At 49.6% G+C, this 19,830-nt stretch overlaps 1 protein-coding gene across 2 annotated transcripts in view; it reads left to right on the forward strand.

The window, feature by feature from the left end:
- FSTL3 (follistatin like 3) overlaps positions 1 to 19,830 on the forward strand; it is a 45,043-nt gene that overhangs the window by 10,849 nt on the left and 14,364 nt on the right. The window contains exons 1-2 of one of the 2 annotated variants that reach the window (XM_005281058.4): positions 9,323 to 9,759; positions 19,513 to 19,698. In XM_005281058.4, coding sequence (XP_005281115.1) covers positions 9,684 to 9,759; positions 19,513 to 19,698 — 262 coding nt within the window. In that variant the 5' untranslated portion in view covers positions 9,323 to 9,683. Of the gene's footprint in view, positions 1 to 9,322; positions 9,760 to 19,512; positions 19,699 to 19,830 lie in introns of those variants that run through there. The other variant, XM_042861890.2, reaches the window with a different exon arrangement.

Genomic DNA, 19,830 nt, shown 5'->3' on the forward strand with positions numbered 1-19,830 from the left:
CACCAGGGGTTTTGTGAAATGACGTGGCCCAGATCCATCACGCATGACACAGTTTGCTAGGCAACTCATGCAGGAATGTAGTGTAGACAAAGTTATGAGTCAACACCCAAGTAGGCTGTGGGGGTTCCCAGTGCCAATGGTTCTTCTGTCCTGTTTGACGTCACGGGCAAAACTGAGTCTTGATGTATAAAAGGGTGCAACTCTATTAAAGGCACCTGGGTTGAGTTTGCTCCGGAGGAGCAGACACAGTGCCACATAACAGAAGTGTAATCAATGGGGGGGGGGTTTGAAATGCAATAGTTCCGTGACATTTTAGACACATCTTTGTGCACCATGTTACTTGGGCGATATGACTGCACCATCTGTATTTGTGCAATACCCTTTTGTGCAAATAGTTTTTGTGCACTGCTCCTGAATTAAAATTCTTGGACCAAACAGATCAAAACATCTTGCACCCATTAGAATAGGACATTGATGGCCACATGATTCCTTTGACTTGCACGTCTTGGAAGGGACTTTGGACACGGTGCTGTTTTCCCCATGGCCCAGAGCAATCTTGGACGCCTCTGGATGTGCTCATTCAGCACTCTTCCTGTGCCCTAGATTGTCTCCCCACTACGCGGTGTCCACCTGGCTTCAGTTAGACCCAGGCAAGTGACTTGGGCAGAGACTCTGGGTCATTAGAAACATAACCTCTTCAGCGACCACTAAAATCTTGCCATCCACCCTTCCCCTTTTCTTTCATAGCCTGGCACTTGTGCCCCAGCCCCCATCCTAATGATCAGACAATTATGTGCGTAACTCGATCATTTCATAGGGAACCAATTAAGGCAGCTATAAATCTATGTGCATCCACAGCCTGGAGACATCGAATACAGAGCCCAGTGAACGCCATAGACAAGAGGCATCTGGTCCTTCACTCAGATGGGAAACCAGCTTCATCAGTGACTAGCTGCTTCTCTTCAGTAGTAACAATGTGACTCTACCGACTTCTGTACAACTTTCCCAGCTCCGAGGTGCTGTCTATATTTCTCTGCTTTCCCTAGCTCTACTTCACAGCCCCGGTCATGTTTCTTATGCCTTTCTTTTCAGGCAGTTGGGGCCATAAACTTCAATGTGCTTCAGTATTGACGAACGTGTTTTAAAGATCTCCACGTGAGCACATGTCCATTGACTTCATTACACCTGCTTATGCCAAGGCTTAATTTGCTCCTCCATGTTCAACAGCCCAGACTCTGAAATGTTGTAACGAAAGAAAAGGACCTCACTAGAGGTCAGAAGTCAAATCCTGGCCCTATTGAAATCATGAGAGGTTTGCCATTGAATACAGAAAGGCTAGATTTTACCCAAGAAGTCTTTACTGGGACACACAAGAGCTACTGGAGGATCTCGAGATCACAGATTTTGCTTTGTATCTTCAAAGCACACGAACACCAACTAATTGCAGCAATCCTCCCAATGCTCTTGAAAGGTAGGTAACCAAGAATGATGTCAACATTCTTCAGACGCATAGGGGTCAAGGCCCTGACCGTCTGCGGTATTTAGGATGCACATACTGGGTCAGACCAGCGGTCCATCCAGCCCAGTAGCTTGTGTCTTCCGACAGTGGACAGTGCCAGGTGCCCCGGAGGGAATGAACAGAACCGGGAATCACCAAGTGATCCATCCCCTGTCGCCCATTCCCAGCTTCTGGCAAACAGAGGCTAGGGACACCATCCCTGCCCATCCTGGCTAATCGCCGTTAATGGACCTATCCTCCACGAACTTCTCTAATTCCTTTTTGAATCCTGTTAAAGTCTTGGTCTTCTCCATATCCTCTGGCAAGGAGTTCCACAGGTTGACTGTGCCTTGTGTGAAGAAATACATTGAAGTCCTTGGGAGTTAAGCACCTAAATATCGTTGAAGATCTAGGCCCAAGTGACTTGTCACAGAGTAAGTTGCAGAGCTGGATTAGAACAAAGAAAGTCAGAGGCTCTTAGCCTTGTGCAAGTGCTCATAGACCACTCTGCCTCTCAAGCCAGATGCAGAAGATGAGCAATGTTCCTGTTGGAATGGCAGGGAGACAATGTAGGCAAGGGGTACAGGCTGATTTCTGACCTGTTACTATCTGTATTATGGTAGCACCTAGAGGTCCCAAGCAAGATCCTAGCCCCACTGAGCTAGGCACTGTACAGACGCATCGTAAGAGACAATCCCTATCCCAAAGAGATTACATTCTAAATGGGCAAAACAGACAAAAGGAGGATTATTATTCCCATTCTACAGATGGGAAACTTACTCCTTCCAGGACTAGTGAGCTAGCCCACCAGCTCATAGTGATATTGACTGGTGAATGGATACAGAACCATTGAACCAGATGAAGAGAACAGGATGGCACACCAGGATTAGAAAGACACTCAGAAGGATGCAAGGAATACTGGGAAACTTTGAGCTCACGTGGGAACCCAGAACCTGGGTGAAGAAAGTAAGGGGAAGAAGCACCCCCAAGAACAGAAAAAGGCTGGAGCAAACTGTCTGAGTAAGAAACCGAGTCAGGTTCTCTGGACTTTGCCCAGCGTAACTGAGGAGCAAGAGGCCATAATGCCAGGAAAAAGAGACCCACCAGGAGCAATAAGGAGGCTGATGTGGCTTCGGATGGGGCTGACGCTAAGCTCTGAGGATTAAGGAGGTGATGTCCTGGAAACGGAGAAGGAAAGAACCAGGGAAGAATATTCAGTTGGATGAAGCTTGCAGAGACAAAACACAAGCGGCTCTGTGCAGGGCCGGCTCCAGCATTTCTGCCGCCCCAAGCAAAAAAAAAAATAAAAAAATTGGGGGGGGAAAGCCACAATCGGCGGTGGCAGTTCAGCGGCAGGTCCTTCGCTTCTAGAGGGAATGAGGGACCTGCTGCCCCCAAATTGCCGCAGGTGTCGCCCCTCTCCCTTGGCCGCCCCAAGCACCTGCTTGTTAAGTTGGTGCCTGGAGCCAGCCCTGGCTCTGTGACACTAAAGATGTCTCTGGGCTGGAATAGCTTTCAGGCCACCTTCAGTGGAGAGAGGGGTCAGGATCAGGAAAACAGCTAGAGTGGGGCCGCATCTGGATTCAGTTAGAGTCTTGGGTATGTTGCAGGATCTATTGCCATGGGATTGAACACACATGGAGCAGGTGGCTTAATATAGGGCCAGATTTTCTATCTAGGTGGCTTTGAAAATCTGGGTCTAATTCACCATCTATTGAAATCAATGGAAAGACTCCCACTGATTTCGGGGGGGCTTTAGATCAGGTCCTTCTGGAGCGAACCGAGGCAAGGAGATGTAATGAGCCGACAGAAGTGTATGTACGCAGAGTATAGTCCGAGAAGAGCTCTGCAGGCACCGAGGGGTTAATGGGACCCTGAGCAATAAACAACTGGGGTCATAGAGAGCAAACCAGTGCCCGACAAACTCAATAGCTTTTCTGATCGAATTACAGACTGAGATGCAGGCAGCGTAATAGATCGGAATTTTAATTAAGCATTTGACACAGCGCCTTGTGAAATCTTACCCAAATAATTCATTCAAATTGCCTGGGATATAAACACTGCCACAGGTGCTGAAATCTGGCAGGAGGATAGTAAACAAATGGCAAAGTGTCAAGTCGGGGTGGGGAGTGGGTTTGCTGCAGGACTGGGCATGGGGCGGTTTTGTCATTTAACCCCCTTGCTGTTAATAATCTGGAAGATGAGGTAAATGGGGTATTAGTTGTGCAGTTGATGCTACAATAGGGCACGGTGCAGCCATCGGCTTGGCTGGAGAGGGAAAACGGCAGTCAGGAAAAGCAGATGCACGGAAATAAAAGACCAAGTAGGGGAACTAGGTATTTATAAGGTGGTATCATTAGTATCTTGCATTCCCTACAGAGGCTTTATTTGAAGAAACCAGGGTGCGTAGTCAGGGGGAGTCTGACTTGATCAAGACCAAACACCCAAGGGAATCCGATTTGGAGGCGTTGGTCTTTGAAAGATTTGAAACCCTCTCTCCCCGTTTTGCAGAAATGGAAGTGTGACATGAAAAGATTTCTGGGGTAGGAGAATAGAGCTCAGTAATTCTTAGCATTTCTTCGGAGGTTTTCAATCTTCAAAGACTTTTGTGGATATTAACGAATTAATCCTCAGCGATTTCCCCGCGAGGGACCATAGGATGGAGCAAGAAACATTATCTTTGCTTGACAGATGGGGAAACTGAGGCACGGAGCTGTGAAGCAACGGGCCCCAGGGGAACAGAGGAAGCTAGCCTCCGAGCTGGGATTAGAACACAGCAGTGCCTGATGTCCAGCTCTGAGCTCAGACCCACTAGTCTGTACATATCTCTCCCCAACTCCGTGGATAAGGCCATGGTCTACAAGCAACTCTCTCATTCAGACTACATAGAAAGCGTAAACGGGGGGGAATACAGCCATGAGGCAAACCCACTAAAGTGGCATCGCTCTGAATAAAGGGCCAGTTGATTTAAATGGGCGTAGCTCTGTTGACGTTGATGGAGCTGCACCATTTTATACTAGCTGAGGATCCGGCCATTTCCCTTAGTCATAGAATCATAGAATATTAGGGCAGGAAGAGACCTCAGGAGGTATCTAGCCCAACCCCCTGCTCAAAGCAGGACCAACCCCAACTAAATCATCCCAGCCAAGGCTTTGTCAAGCCGGGCCTTAAAAACCTCTAAGCGTGGAGATTCCACCACCCTAAATAACCCATTCCAGTGCTTCACCACCCTCCTAGTGAAATAGTGTTTCCTAATATCCAACCTAAACCTCCCCCACTGCAACTGGAGACCATTACTCCTCGTTCTCTCATCTGCCACCCCTGAGAACAGCCGAGCTCCATCCTCTTTGGAACCCCCCTTCAGGTAGTTGAAGGCTCCTATCAAATCCCCCCTAATTCTTCTCTTCTGCAGACTAAATAACCCCAGTTTCCCTCAGCCTTATCCCTAGCTCTTATTCATCACTTTTCATCAGTAGGTCTCAAAGTACTTTATAAAGAAAGTCAGTATCGTTATTCCCTTTTTACAGATGGGGAAACTGAGGCAATGAGCAGGGTAGTGACTTGCCCAATGTCACCCAACAGCTAATGGCAGAAACAGGGATACAAGCCAGGTCTCCGAGTGCTCTATCCATTAGGCGACACTGCCTTAATACACCCTACTGTGCCTGAGTGCTGAAGACATCTCAGAACAACATAAGATACATGCTGAAGTCCCTGGGCACAAGTAAAGAGTGGAGTTTTGCCCTTATATCTTGGTTCCCTGGCGTTGCTGGGCTTACATTTGGATCGTGTGCCAGATCCTTTGGGGATGTAAACCAAGGCAGCTCCACTGACTTCAGAGTAGCCACACCAATTTACGCTAAAGACCTGGTCCTCTGAGCCAGATTCTAATCGTGTGTTCAACACATACACGGCAATAATGCACAGTGGTCGTTTTCTATTGTGTGACACGTAAAATGTGCCCCTCTTGCTATTTCTTGTGCAAAACACTATTGCCAAAGGTCAGCCTAAAAAATTCCCCGTCCAGAATAAAGCTACCTCTGTATTCTCTGTAATCACCCCCCTGCTTAGGCAAATGCCTAAGTAAATAGATGGTTCTTATATTACACCCTGAAGGTCAGTGGGTTGGGACTCTGTTCAATCACAGAGCAAATTCCTACACTCAAGGGTCCCCCCCACCCCACCCGCTTCTGCTGCCTGGTCTCCCATGTTTATTTGTAGGTTTTTCTATGGCACTCATCATCAGTTGTATCAGAGCAGCCCCTGAGTGTTAGTGGATTACATCCCGGTGGAGTAGGGAGCTATCAATGCCATTTTACTGGTGGGGAAACTGAGGCCGAGAGTGAGATTAAATTATTTGCCCGAGGCCCCACAGTAAATCTGTTGCCGAGCTGGGATGGAAACCCCGTTCTCGTGTAGCTCTAGCCATGGGATCTTTAAGAAGCACTTTGCTCAATGCCACTAATGAATTCAATGCCTTGTCGCAAATTGGAGCCATAATTTATATAGCAGAGTGTAATTAGCCCAAACAAAGGAGAGAAGCAAGATTCTCTTGAAGGGTCATCTGCGGTTCAGGGATTATGGAATGAGATTAAAGAAGATTGTTTCTTTTTCCCTCTTTAATGTACACATAATTTTAAAATACCACTACAGAGCAAAATACCATTGGAAGCCGCTTGATCCAGAACAATGCCAGCACCCAGACAGCTAACCCGAGTCGTTTCAACAAGGGAACAGAATCAGACAGAGAAGGTCAAGTGCAAGGTTACCATTTATTGTGTCTGTAAAGAATTGCTTTATCCCTGCCCACCAAACACTGTAGCGGCACCAAAGCCTGTTGCAAAAGCCAGCATTGCAATGTCCCTCTCCGTGGAGGGCAGATCTAGAAGAAACATTTTGGCCTCGCCCAAGAGACATGTTTAGTTTCGTGGGTGCTCAGGTTAAGCTCAGGCACCTATGACCTTTTATCACTGGACAGAAAACATACTGTACTTGGTTTTTCCGGCATGGCTTCTCCCTTTCCCCTTATGGCTTCATATCTGCCAGCCATTCCATTTTGTTTTGACCTTAGGCTGACAATCATAAGCGCACCAGGGAAAATGTGAAAAGGGGAAGGAGGATTGTCTGTTGATTACAGCACAGGACTGGTTGTTACCTTCAGTTCCTGGCTCTGCTACAGAACTTCCCCCCCTTCCTAGCATGACCTTAGGCAAGCCACTTCCTCTCGCTGGGCCTCAGTTTCCCCAGCTTTAAAATGGGGATAATGATACTTCCCTGCCTTCCAGGGATGCTGAAGCTAAATTCATTCGTGCTTAGAAAGGGACAGATCCTCAACTGATGTAAAGTGTCATATCTTCATTGACTACAGTAGCAAAGCTATGACAATTTATATTAGCTGAGTATCCCTCTTCCCCCAGCCTTTGCAATCCTTGAAGGGACACTACAGAATTATGTTCCGAGAGGAAGAAAATATGCCATGCTTTGACCTTTTCCCTCCCCAACACAATGCTGTAGACGTAGGGCATCTGACCAGCAGTTCTGGCAGCCTGCCTCCAGAGGTGGCCAATCCTCGATGCTGCTGAGAAAGGTAACCTCCTCCCCATTGTGCAATGCCAGGGAAAAATCCCATCTTGGCCACTTCAATGAGCAGCTCGTGCCTTGAAGCGGGTGGATTAATGATCCCTCGGCGGTGCTGCATACTTGTTCTTGCTGATTTAAAGCCAGCCACAGAATTTGACTCTCCGACCCCCGGCCCTTCCGTGGGCAATTGCTTAGAGCAAACACAGCAAAGGTCCACGTGCCGCAAGAGAAAGGTACAAGGCAGCCGGCAACTAGCCTCTGCCACTGCCTAGGCTGCTGCCCGGTCGCTGCTCTTTTTAGTGAGGTTGTCTCTGCACAAAGGCTGGGGCATTTTGATTTGGTAGCTTTTGCCATGCACTGTGTATGGGTGTGATACCTGCACCAGGTGCAGGGTAATGGAGAATCTGGTTCTGTGCGTGGCCGGCCTTTCCCGTTTCTTACAATTCTAGCTGGCTGGAGAGAGCTGCTCCTTCCATGTGACATTTAGCCCTGGCTGGATCTGAACTAATCCCCCACCAAACCAGGACTCAGGGATAACTCTGGGATAGCATCAGCAGCTCTGAGATGACCTGCTCTGAGCAGCAAGATCACTGCTCCATAAGGCAGAATTTAAGCGAGAGGGAGTATGAAGCAAGGGAGGTCCCCTGTGGCATCTGGAAGGGGCCTCCTTTCGGAAAGACCCTGGATCAGTTTTGCAGAGTGAGTGACCTCAGCGGAGGCCAGTGTTAAGGGTCTGATGTTCCCCTCAGCTGTGAAGTACAGAGGGACAAAAATAAAAGTGACAGGCTTTAGAAAAGACCTCTGAAAAAGCTGCAGGAAGAGGCAGAGAGAATACAGCATGCGTCTCTGCTCTACCCAACCCCAGGGAAACTGGGAACAAGCGTGGTTGGAGTGGGGCATGATCGGAACCTGGTAGCTATGCAGAATGATATTCACATGGAAGTGATATCACTCCAGGTTCCCTTAACTTCCACTCCACCCTAGCACTGGTGTTGCACAGGCCTGGGCAGATGAGTCAGTGGCCCCGGAGGCGTGATGCTAAGAGAGGGAAGGGAGCCAGGCAGAATCACAAAGCAGCTAGAACTTCATTTCCCTGTATTTTCTCTGGATCTGCAGGTTCTGGAAGCCACGTCCCTTCCCCCTTCCAGCCCTCCCACCCCATGGAAAACCTGCCAACCTGTAATATCCATGGAAAACCTGCCAACATTTACTTTGCAGACTCTCCTTGGCCTCACAGACATGCACCAAGCATAGAAGACTAAGCACAGGGCTGGGAGCCAGGACTTCTAACCCTCACTCTGACACTGAATTGCTCTATGATGGCCTGTCTGTGCCTCAGTTTCCCCATCTACAAAATGTGGCTAACACTGTTCTACTAGCGAGGCTGTGAACTTTAATTAATTAACATTTACAAAGTGCTTTGAAGACGAAAAAGGCTGCATCACAGCAGAATAGTAGTAATATGATCTGAAATTACTGGGCACTCTGGCACCGTGAGTGAGAGGGTGCTGTAAAACCTAGGTCCCTAGACAGCTAGATTTAACCTGAAAGAAAACCTCAGGCCCACGCATGGCTGAACTTTGCCAAAGTTCCAATCAGGGGTCCGGATTATTCGCTGCCCTACAACCCATGCAGACATTTGCACTAGGACGGACTCTGCAGTCTGGTCCCATCCTTCCACTGAGTCAAATGATTTGCCCCACTCCACATTAGTACACACACACACACACACACACACACACGAGAAATCTCTGGGGAATAACACTCGATCTGACCCTCCCAACAAATCTACGTTCCACCAACAACTTCAACAAAAACCCCAACAGCCTAATATTAATTCTGCGGGGCTCTCTAGCTTTTTTCCCCCTTCTACTTCTTTTTTGAACCAACTGTGATGTATAAAGTGCTATAATTATTCCCCACAACTAAGCAACAACTACAAACTTAAGCCATTTGCCATCCAGCCTGGAACCAGGAGTGATTCTAAGCTGGGGCTGGCAGGAGTAAACAGAACTAGGGAGAGATCTACTCCACATACCAGAGACATGTGTTTAAAGGGTCAGGCAGGGAGCATTATTTTGGCGGAAAAGTATAAGGAGTGGAGAAAAGAAAAAGAAAAAAGTCGACGCTCGCAGCCAGCTACGCGAGAGAGTTTTCTCCCCATCCCTCCTCCTGTCAGCTTGTGTGGACGTTATTGATGAGAGTGGGAGTGGGGTGATTTGTAACCTCAGAGAATCAAGCCTGAAAACATACATTCGTCCAGACAGACACACACACACACACACACACTGCTCTTCCCGGCACTTCACTGGCTGCGGCGCGGGCACCGCCCACCCCAGCAGCATGATTCAACCCTGCACGAAAAAAAAAATCTTTATATAGCCAGTGTGAAACTGAGATTTGTAACTCAAAAGGCAACAGGTCAGCCCAGGACCAGGCGAAGAGACTTGGAGGGCCAGCCCACGCCTCTCCCCCTCGGAGATCTGCGGGAGCCGCACGCCCCTGGGGCAAAGGAGAGGGCTCGGCGGGGGTGGGAAATTGACTACCCAACTTTTCAAGTTTTGGGGCTGCCTGGCTGGTTTTTGCTCGCTTGTCTCGGCTCAACATGAAGCTCTGGCTGGTGCTGGTGCTGGCTGGGATGTGGTGTCACATCACTGGAGGGGAAGGGGACTCCGTCCAGGGTAAGTGATTCTCCGAGGCTGCTCCAGGTGCAGCTCTTAACGACAACCCCGGCCAAAAACCCCAAACAACCCGATGCTGCCCTGAAGCAAACTGCCCCGAGTTAGGGACGGGCAGGCAGCTGCAGACGCGTGCTTGGTTGCAGGTGAGCTTTGCAAACCTCGCCGGGCAGAAGTTGGGGGGTGGGGAGGGGATTATTCCCCCTCCAAAATAAAACCCTTTCCCGGTTTTAGGTGAAACGTTGCTATTCTGCAGCGCTAAGGTCTCCAGTAGTTCAAAGCCGGTTCTGATCTCAGACCGGACCTTGTCCCGAACGAATCCGGATCAGGATCCCAGCCTGCCCCCTCCCCCGGTCAGCACCAATGCAAGGCGCACCTTCGGTTGGGTGTTGGATGAACTTCCTAGCAGCGCACGCCTGGATGAACGCGGCCGTTCGTGTGGGAGCTGCCGCAGAGTGGGGTGCCCCTGGGGGGCTGCAAAGCTACCTGTGCTCCAAGCTGGCTAGTTTCTGGTCTGGAGAGCTGGGCTAGTCCCCAGCTGGAGCTCCAGGGAGGCTCCTTTGCACTTGGGAGTTGAGTAACTTTTAAAACGAATCGTCTATGGGATGGGTTGGTTGCATCAACTCTGGATCTGTGCAAATCACGTGTAGTCTAGACAACTGCGTTGGGGCAGACTGGGGGAGATGCCGGACAAACACCCATCCATTTACCTGCCACCTGTTTCTTACCGTTCCCCAGCTGGGCTTAGGAAGAAATTGCCTCCCTGTGGTGTCTTAACCTCAGGGGAGCAATCCCCTAGGGGTCGTCACAAACAGGTGTGTGTGTGGGGGGGAGGTTGTGACCACTTCCCCCTTCTCAGATTGCTAAATAGGAAGGGGTTTTCTAGCTAGATGGGCGAGAGATCCCAGGCTGGGAGGGGGTCCCAGTATGGGAAAAGTTGAGAACCACTATAATTCTAGCATTATGGTCGGTCACCCCTGGCCGCTACTGGAGACTAGCTATTGGTGTCCAGTATCGGGATAGCCGTGTTAGTCTGTATCCACAAAAACGACAAGGAGTCCGGTGGCACCTTAAAGACTAACTGCTTTATTTGGGCATGAGCTTTCGTGGGTAAAAAAACACAACATGTTGCATCTGAAGAAGTGGGTTTTTTACCCACGAAAGCTCATGCCCAAATAAATCTGTTAGTCTTTAAGGTGCCACCGGACTCCTCGTTGTTTTTGTAGCTATTGGTGTGCTTCACAGGAGCATTTCTTCTCACCAGCCTTGTTACGGGCCCAATCCTCTGAGGTTCTGAGCATCCTCCGCCCTCCCCCATAGCTTCTCTCCCTGCCCCATTTGGTCCTGTGTGAAGATATAAGGATGAAGTCCCACTATCATGATCATACTGATATAGACTGCAGTGTCATGAAGGCTGTGATTTCATTGTGGAAGGAAGCCTCAAGCAAAGAGATTCCGGGCAAATGTTAGCCAAGTCCCCTGCTATCTCAGTATACTGCGGCTGGTCTGTTTCACCAAGTTGGCGTTAGTAGAAAAGTCGCCCACTGGGGTCAGTTCCTAAAAAGTGCTGAGTACCCATAACTCCCACTGACGTCCACAGGTGCTCACCTCCCATCAGGATCAGTCCCTAAGGATCTCAAAAGCAAGAGAACGCACATGCTTCCTAGGGCAGCCATAGTGCTCAGTTTTATCCGTTTAAAAACTAGAAATGATTTCCAAACGCCAGCTCGAAACATTGGGCGTTCAGAATCCAAACCTGGGAACCGACTTGAATTTAGCAGCCCTGCCCAGGGGCCTGATTTTCCATTGCCTCGTGCGGTCATTTACCCCCGGGCCAAGTGAGTACCAGGTACTATCATTCTGTTCTGGTAGCATTTTACCATTGCAAATTGCTGCTGAAGATGGAAGGTAATGGAGAATCAGGCCCCTCGGGTTTATAAAGGGGCATCCCCAAACCCCAGATCCATCTAACTGGAGCGTTCCAAAGCCAGGTGCAGAGGTTGCTGCTTGTACCCCTTTCTGTTAAGAACATTAGCATAAAATAACACTAAGCGTGGGGTTTGCCTATGGAATTTTGCTAATGGCTGTCTACCGGGGAACCTGCCTCAGAGATGCCAGCTAGCTAACAAATCCCTATCTTACGAGAACATTTTAAAGCATCCAAGTTCCCACTGCAGTTTTGCTCAGCCTGTGTATAAAGCTCGAATTCTGCCAGGCAGTGGGTTTTTGCTTCTTCCTTGAGTGACAGAGCGAGGTCAATGGGGACCTTACTTCAGAAATATTTCCAATCACCTTAGCTATGGCATCATCTTAGCATGCTGCAATTATTCATAGATTTTATGCTTGCAGCATCCTTGGGAGGTAGGATTCCTGGTTTACAGACACGGACTTTAATGTGATTTACCAAAGGGCCACAGGGCACAGCTGGGAATTGGACCTAGATCCCAGCCTCATGCCTTCGCCACAAGACAAATCTGTGCCATTGTCTGCACCGCAATGTTTCCCCTGATTCTTAGTGCACCTCTGAACCTGGTCTAATCTGAATAAAATTACTACAGCTTGCACATCGTATGAGATACGGTTGCTGACTAGCAATGGGAGCACAGGCCATTCGGACCCTTGCTGAAATCAAAAGAATGGTTACAAATATCAGCCAAGGTCCAGTTAAATCATGGGGATTAGATGCACTAACAGTGCCACATGGGCAGTCGCTGGGTCAAAGCCCTGGAGTCCTTAATGAGTTCTTATTCTCATAGAGGAAGGATGATCCGGTGACTATGCCCGATCCTGGATTTAGGAGACCTGGATTCAATTCCCCTTCCTCCACATCTGAGCCTCTGTGCCCGAGTTCTCCATTTAACAGCACTTCCCCTACCTCGCAGGGATGCTGGGAGTTAGGGTGACCAGATGTCCCGATTTTATAGGGACAGTCCCGATATTTGGGGCTTTTCCTTACATGGGTGCCTATTACCCCCCCCCCCTGTCCCGATTTTTCACACTTGATATCTGGTCACCCTACTGGGAGTCTAAATGCATTCAAGTTTGTAAGGAGCTCAGGTACTCCAGCAGTGGGGGCTAGAGAAGTACCATAGATGGTTTCAGTCCCCGCTGAGGCACAAATTAAGGGGTGAAATCCTGGTTCCATTGAAATCAATGGCACAACTCCTGTTTTCAGCTTTTCACCCTAGGAATCAACAGGAACTTTGCCTGAGTAGGAACCTGGGGAATTAACTCCTTCCCAGGGATTGTAAAACCAAGCCTGTGACCACTCCTCCTCGTTAAAGAACCCAGGACAAGTATACAGGTGTTTGCCCCGAGGTCCAGGCCAAATTGCAGTTCGGAGAGTTGCAGCCTGTCTCCCTCCAATTCTCCCCTGCAGCATGCAATTGGATATGGGATTCTAATTTGCTTCTTTCTTCCCTGAACTGGTGTGCAGCCTTGTTAAACAGATTCGGTGCTCCTCCCTAACTGCATTTCAGCGGTAGCAGAAGTGTTACTTGCGTATAAATTCTCCTGGCGGTTAAGTTTACACAGTGCATTGGGGTTCCTTCAAGTTGAAAGGCACTAGGTTTTGAAGGACCCTAAAGAGTGCCAACGGTATGGTACCTAGGCACAGTTAGAAATGCAAGAAGTTGTTCTATGTAGTAGAATGGGATTAATGTGTGTGTTAAAGTAACGACACAGGGTAAATGTTAGTGATAATCTTAAAACAGTTGTTTTTTTCTCATAAGGCTCAGGACAACTGACCCCCTCTTCACTTGCAAATTATTTTGTCAACTAAACTATTCTAAAATAGCCAGATTCCAGAAAACCTTGTTCGGATTGTATCCAAATTTAGAAATTCTCCCCTCCCCGGTAGCTGTGTGTCATCTCCCAGCCTGCAATGAATTTAAATCATACTGGAAGGATGACCTTGCTTCACTAAGGAGGCTCCTGGGGAGGGGTTTGGCCCACTTCTAATACTCGTGCTTATATTTTTCACTAGCTTTTGGGGCGGTGTGGTGGGAACGGACATTCGTGGGACTGAGATGCTATGAAATCGGGTAATTTTAATTAATTTCCTGGATCTAACCTAATTTATTTCTATGGTGCCGGTGGCACTTTACATACCTATGACTAGTGGAAATGCTACAGAGAAATGAGTGGGTCAGGATGGAGGTGCATTGAGGTGAGCGGGGAGCCCAGGAGTGGGGCAGGTGCAGGTTAAGATTGGGGAGGACTGACAGAGAGCTGTGTGGGGAGCCCAGCACTGGAACGGCTGGCTGAGTTGCAGCAGAGCTGTGTGGAATGCCGGGATTGGATTGATGGAGTTGGATCTGCTGGGGCCAGGATTGGGGAGGACTGACAGAGCTGTGTGTGGGTTGTCTAGGACTGGAACAGCCAGGCAGGCTGCAAGTCGGGAATGAGGAGGTTTGGCAGAGCCGTGAGGGGGGCCAAAGCTCCCCACATTTTGCATCCGAGCTTAATACCCAGCCAGTTATTGAGATTTCCCCTTGATGAATTACGTTCGGGAGAGGGCAGCACAGTTTCTGCAGCAAGCAATAAGGAATCACACGGCGGTGGCAAACAGGACTGAAAGAAGAGGTGGCAGACAAGGGCAGAGGCCCAGATCCTCAATGGTATTTAGGTGGCTGACTCCCACGGGAGCCAGGCACCGAAATACCTTTAGGGATCTGGGCCTCAGCGCCTGCCACTCCCATTTATTTCGATGGGAACTCAGCGCTTCTTGGGATCAGGCCCAGAATTAGCATCTGGACTTAGAGATGGGTGAAAAATCGTGGATCCAAACACTTTCCACCTTTTGGGGGGGAGAGGGGGCGTGAACCTGGATTCTGCTCCGAGCCCCTTATCATGTGCTAAACTAAAAACCATTAGCCAGATCCTCATCTGGTGTAAATCATTGTAACGTTTTTGAATTCAGTGCATTGATGTGACTTTACACCGGTTGCTGGCATACTTTAAAAGCAAACACATTCCTCTCCCTGTAATGTTCCAGGTACTTAAAACTGAAAGTATTTTAACAATCTATTTTAGAGGATTTGATCCTGCAAACACTTCAGAACAAGGTCCCTGTCCTCAGGATCAATGGGACTACTCAGGATAGTAAGAATGTTTTCACCCCTCAGCTCGCAGAGCGCCTTACTACACGCAGTAGTAACAGCAGGGTCTGGCTTGCGCCGGTTGCTCTTTGTTTACCTTTTCCATTGCTCTCAACTTGGACAAGGACAACAGGCTGGTCAGTTTCACTGTTTCCAGTCAGTTGCACCAGCAGAATGTTGCAATGTTTGGGTTGCAAATGCTGCAGAGGATGTTTATTTGCTTAAAAAAACCCAACATTTTTTATCAAGAGGGGACAAAGATCTGGCTCTGGGCTAACGTTGTGACATGCAGACTACACGCGTGAGTCTACACTATAAACCAACGTCCGGGGTGTGGAAAAGCGATGTAGCTATACTGACCTAGCCCCTGGTGTAGACAGCACTGTGTTAACGGGAGGGCTTCTCCAGTTGACATAGCTACTGCCTCTTGGGGCGGGGGAGCCCCTACGCCGATGGGACAAGCTCTTGTAGGTAGCGTCTGCACTAAGCGCTACTGCCCCGGCAGCGCTCTACGTGTAGACAAACCCTCGGAGGCTGATTTGACTTATACCAGTGTGAAAATGGCGTGACTCCAGAATGGATGTCGCTGGGATTTGTAACAAAGCAGAGTCTAGCCCAATTAATATTATTAACAGATGAATAAGCAGCTCAGGGCCAAATGCCGGGCTCATTGACAACCACATCATTGCAATGTACAGTTCTGAAGGGGGCAGTGTTGTCTAGTGGTTAGATCAGACGTGGGCAAACTATGGCCCCGGGACCATCCAGCCCGGCCCCTGAACTCCCGGACTGGGAGCCTAGTCCCCAGCCCCTCCCCCGCAGCCATGCGGACCGCACTCTGGCCCACCGCTCCCGCTGGGCAGCGTGGGGAGCGCAGCTGGTTCTGGCCTGGGGTCGGGGCTGCGAGCTCCTGCTGCTGGTAAGGGGGCGGGGAGTGGGGGGAGCTGGGGAGCAGTCAGGGAGGAGGGGGGCGATTGTATGGGGAGGAGGTTCTGGGGGGTCAGTCAGGGGATGGGGAACAGGGAGAGGTGGGAGTCCCGGGGGGCCTGTCAGGGAGTGGGGATGTGGATAGGGGTCAGGAGGGCAGTCAGGGAGCGGGGGGGGTGGAGATCCTGGGGGACAGTTGGGGCGGGGGGGGTCCCGGGAGGGGGTGGTCAGGGGATGAGGAGCAGAGGGCAGTTGGATAGGGGGTGGGAGTCCTGGGGGGCTGTCAGGGGGCGGGGCTGTGGATAGGGGTCGGGGCAGTCAGGGGATAGGGAGCAGGGGGGCTGGATAGGGAGCGGGGGTTCTGGGAGGGGGCGGTCAGGGGACAAGGAGCAGGGGTTGGGTGTTCTGAGGGGGGCAGTCAGGGGGTGGATGGGGGGGCGGGGGCCAGGCTGTTTGGGGAGGCACAGCCTTCCCTACCCAGCCCTCCATACAGTTGCACAACCCCGATGTGGCCCTCGGGCCAAAAATTTTGCCCACCCCTGGGTTAGATCAAACATTGGGACTCAGCCTTCTAATCCTGCCACCAGGAGGAAGTGTGGTCTGGAGGTTAGATCAGAGGACTAGGAGTCAGGACTCCTGGGTTCTATTTCCTGCTGTGGCATGGCATTGTTATTGACCTTGGGCAAGCTTTGTAGCAGGGCTTGTCCACATGGGAAAGTTACACCAGTATAAGCTAAGGTGTGAATTGAAACTAGTTCTATGGTGGTTACAGTTCCTTGCATGACCACTAGGATTTGTCTAGATTTGGAAGTTATTTTGGGTAAAGGTGGGATGCGAAGTTAAAGTGGAATAGCCATTTCTGAATAACTCCATGCGTGGACGCTCTAGTCTAGAATAAAATGTCCCTGTTTAGCTTAATTCACAAGTAGATTAAGCTAAACCAGAACAAGGCACTCTGAACGAGAGTGTCCAAATATGGAGCTACTCAGGAATTGTTGTTCTGGAATAGCTGCATGTGGAAACAAAGAAATAAAGTACCTTTTTTTTTGTTAGTTTATTGTGCTAAACTGAAAAAAGCCACTCATGCTGGAATAAGAATGTCCACAGGGGGCATTATACCCATATAGACAACCCATTAAAAAAAAAAAAAAATCACTCCGTGCCTCAGTTTCCCCATCAGGGACGTGATCCTCACTCACCCCCCAGGGGGCACTGTGAGGATTAACTCATTAATATGTGTGCAGTGCTATTTACAAAGGACCAAGTCAGTGTTCGGGGCTGAATCCTGCTCTGGTTTACATCCTCTGTGATGCCTTTAACATGGGTAAGATTAAGAGCAGAATCCAAAGTCCTGGTCGTATGCAAAGAAACACTGTGCTGGCAAGAGGAGTGACAGCCCCTGTCCATGACCGATGAGGGTGGGGAGGAGGGAGTATACTCCAAATGTTAGGATGCCCCAGGGTCATCTCTGTGGGTTTACCCTTGGCTGCAGCATTGTGAGATTGGGAGAAAGGGAGTGGGGCCCAGCAGTTAGTCACCCAGAATGATCAGAACTCAGTGAGTTTGTTCAGGATTAGCCCTGCATGAGGCCAGGGTGGGAGAAACCCTCCTGAATGAGACAGCGGGCTCCCTCTTCCCATTGTTTCTGCTCAGACACCCCACCCGTCTAGACTAGTGACCGGGGGCGAGAGGGGGGGACTAGGAACCTTCTGTTCCTCAGTTAGTGGCCTGGTGTCCTGCGCTTTTAATCAGAGAGGGCCCAGACACAGAGCCTGTTATTATCTTCTCCTCTATAGAACAGAGAATGCTGGGCTGCAGTGGGAAATCTTCCCTCGGGAGCTTCCAATTGCCCAGGGCAAAAGAGCTACTGCAACCCAACCAGAGTCAGGTTAATTGCGGGCTGGGGAAGCTCAGACCAGACTCTGATCTCCGCGTGCGCTGGGGTGACTCCCCAAGTAACTTCACTGATTACCGCAGAGTCACTCCAGATTTACCCCGGCATGTCTGAGGGCGGAAACTGGCCCCCACATCTTTAGCCGTTTAACAAACCCCAAATCAAGCTAATGAGAAAACAAACCAACCAGCGTCAGCAGCGGCCGGTTTACAAGGAAGGAAATGGCAAAGGAATCACTCACAAAAGAGAGAGAGAAAAAAGAAATGATTCGCTCATGAGATTAAGAAACAAACAGGCTTTTGACTCAGTGAGATCAAATGCCAGTGGCCTGGCTGTGTCCCAAGGGGCTGTCTCCAGTGCCCAATGGTCAAGACATGGCTGCATACTAGAAGGATTGATCCCAAGTGCCATACCACTCATGGTCCCACACGTCTGCTCCACCACTTCAGCCGGTAGTTTTGCAGTGCGGCACACTGGACATAGGGCAGCACTCTCCACAGCTTAGCCCAGCCTGGGGTCATGGCACCAGGGCATCCATGGGGTGTTTTAGGCCAGGGAAATTCATTGTGCTCCCAGTGAGGTGCAAGGTCTTTTCAGCTTGTTCTAGTCTTGCTTGAATGCTCTGTGCTCTTTTTTTTTTTTTTTGAATGGGTGGCTGTAAACGATGAAAACCTAAGAAAGGGGGAAGTAACGAGGGAGAGCTCAGAATCTCCAGAGCCAAATGTCCCTGGACACTTGGAGGGAGGCTTGAAATCTAATCCCAGACTGAAACCTCTTTTTGCACATCCACTGTTAGGATTGAATTGCGATTGAATTGCAAGCCTCATGCTGTGCAGTGCCTTTCTTAAAGTCCCAGATCCTGGATTCATGTGAATAAGAGAGAATCTCGACTTTCATTAAAAAAAAAAAACAGATTCTAGCCCTTGTGATTGCTGAGAAAAGCTTGAAAACGTGACCCGCTAGAGGCTACGATACGGGAAGGCAAATGAAAAGCATCCCAAAGTTGCTATTTTTGAAAAGTCTCATGGTTTTTAAGCCAAGCTGATGGAATTTTGGGGACCAACTCATGATTTTTGAATGCTTGGAGTTGACAGACCTGCCAAATCTCTTTCAATTTTGGGGTCTTTGCTGTCTGGAGCTCAGGACTATAGCTTGGGCCGCATCTGTAGAACTAGATTCATGAGTGTCCAGCCCTACAGATGAAAATGAAGGGGTTTGGGAACTGCCACTTTAGGTTCTTGGTGCTGTTCTCTTTAACAACTACCCCGTGTCTGTTTTCCAGAGCCTAATGCCAGAGATGGGTGAGGGGCAAGCAGGTCTGGCTCAGAGAAGGCACTGGAAGGGGGTGAGGGAAGAGAGACAGACAGCCTGTCTCAAACACAGACCATTTGCAGACCATTTGCCATTTGCAGACCGTGCTACTCAGCACCCCCTGCATTTCCCAAGCCAGGCCCAATGCATGCACCTGCACAAGTATCTGTGTGTACCTGTGCAAAGCCCATGCATATTGGGCAACTGCACATGCCCTAGCAGGCTGACACACATTTTGCAAATCCAGCCCTAAATATTAGTTTATTCCCCCCCCCCACCCCCACCCTGAGGTTGAGCTCTGTTGTGTCTTTGAAGAGGGGCGACAGCCAGCTTGTGAACTGCAAGTATCTAGAAGCACCAGTAGGTGGGGAACTACTTCGCACATATTATGCACTGTTTTAGCGGTGCAAAGGCTTCGGGCTGGCTCTCTGTCCAGGGAGTGGCTTTACCCAATAAACACAGTAGCTTCAGCTTAAGGACACAGCCTGCCAAGTGTGGGTCTCATGGTCTGCTTTCTCCTGGCAGGTGGGATCTGCTGGCTGCAGCAGGGGAAGGAAGCAAAATGCACCATGATCCTAAAGGCCGACGTGACCTGGGAGGAATGCTGCGGCAATAGCAACGTTGACGTCGCTTGGTCCAACTACACCCAGCCAGGCAACAAGATCAGCCTTTTGGGGTTCCTCGGGCTGGTGCCGTGCCATCCTTGCAAAGGTAGATGTGCTTGCTGACGGCTGGAATCATACAGCCGGCCTGCTGTCCTTGTGTCGGCAAAGTGCCCAAGGAAGCCCTGGCCTGCCCAGGGGCTGGAGGCCCGAGCCTTTGTATTTTATTATAAATACTGTG

The sequence above is a fragment of the Chrysemys picta genome, chromosome 25 (genome assembly GCF_011386835.1).
Source record: "Chrysemys picta bellii isolate R12L10 chromosome 25, ASM1138683v2, whole genome shotgun sequence".
Classification (NCBI taxonomy): domain Eukaryota; kingdom Metazoa; phylum Chordata; order Testudines; family Emydidae; genus Chrysemys; species Chrysemys picta.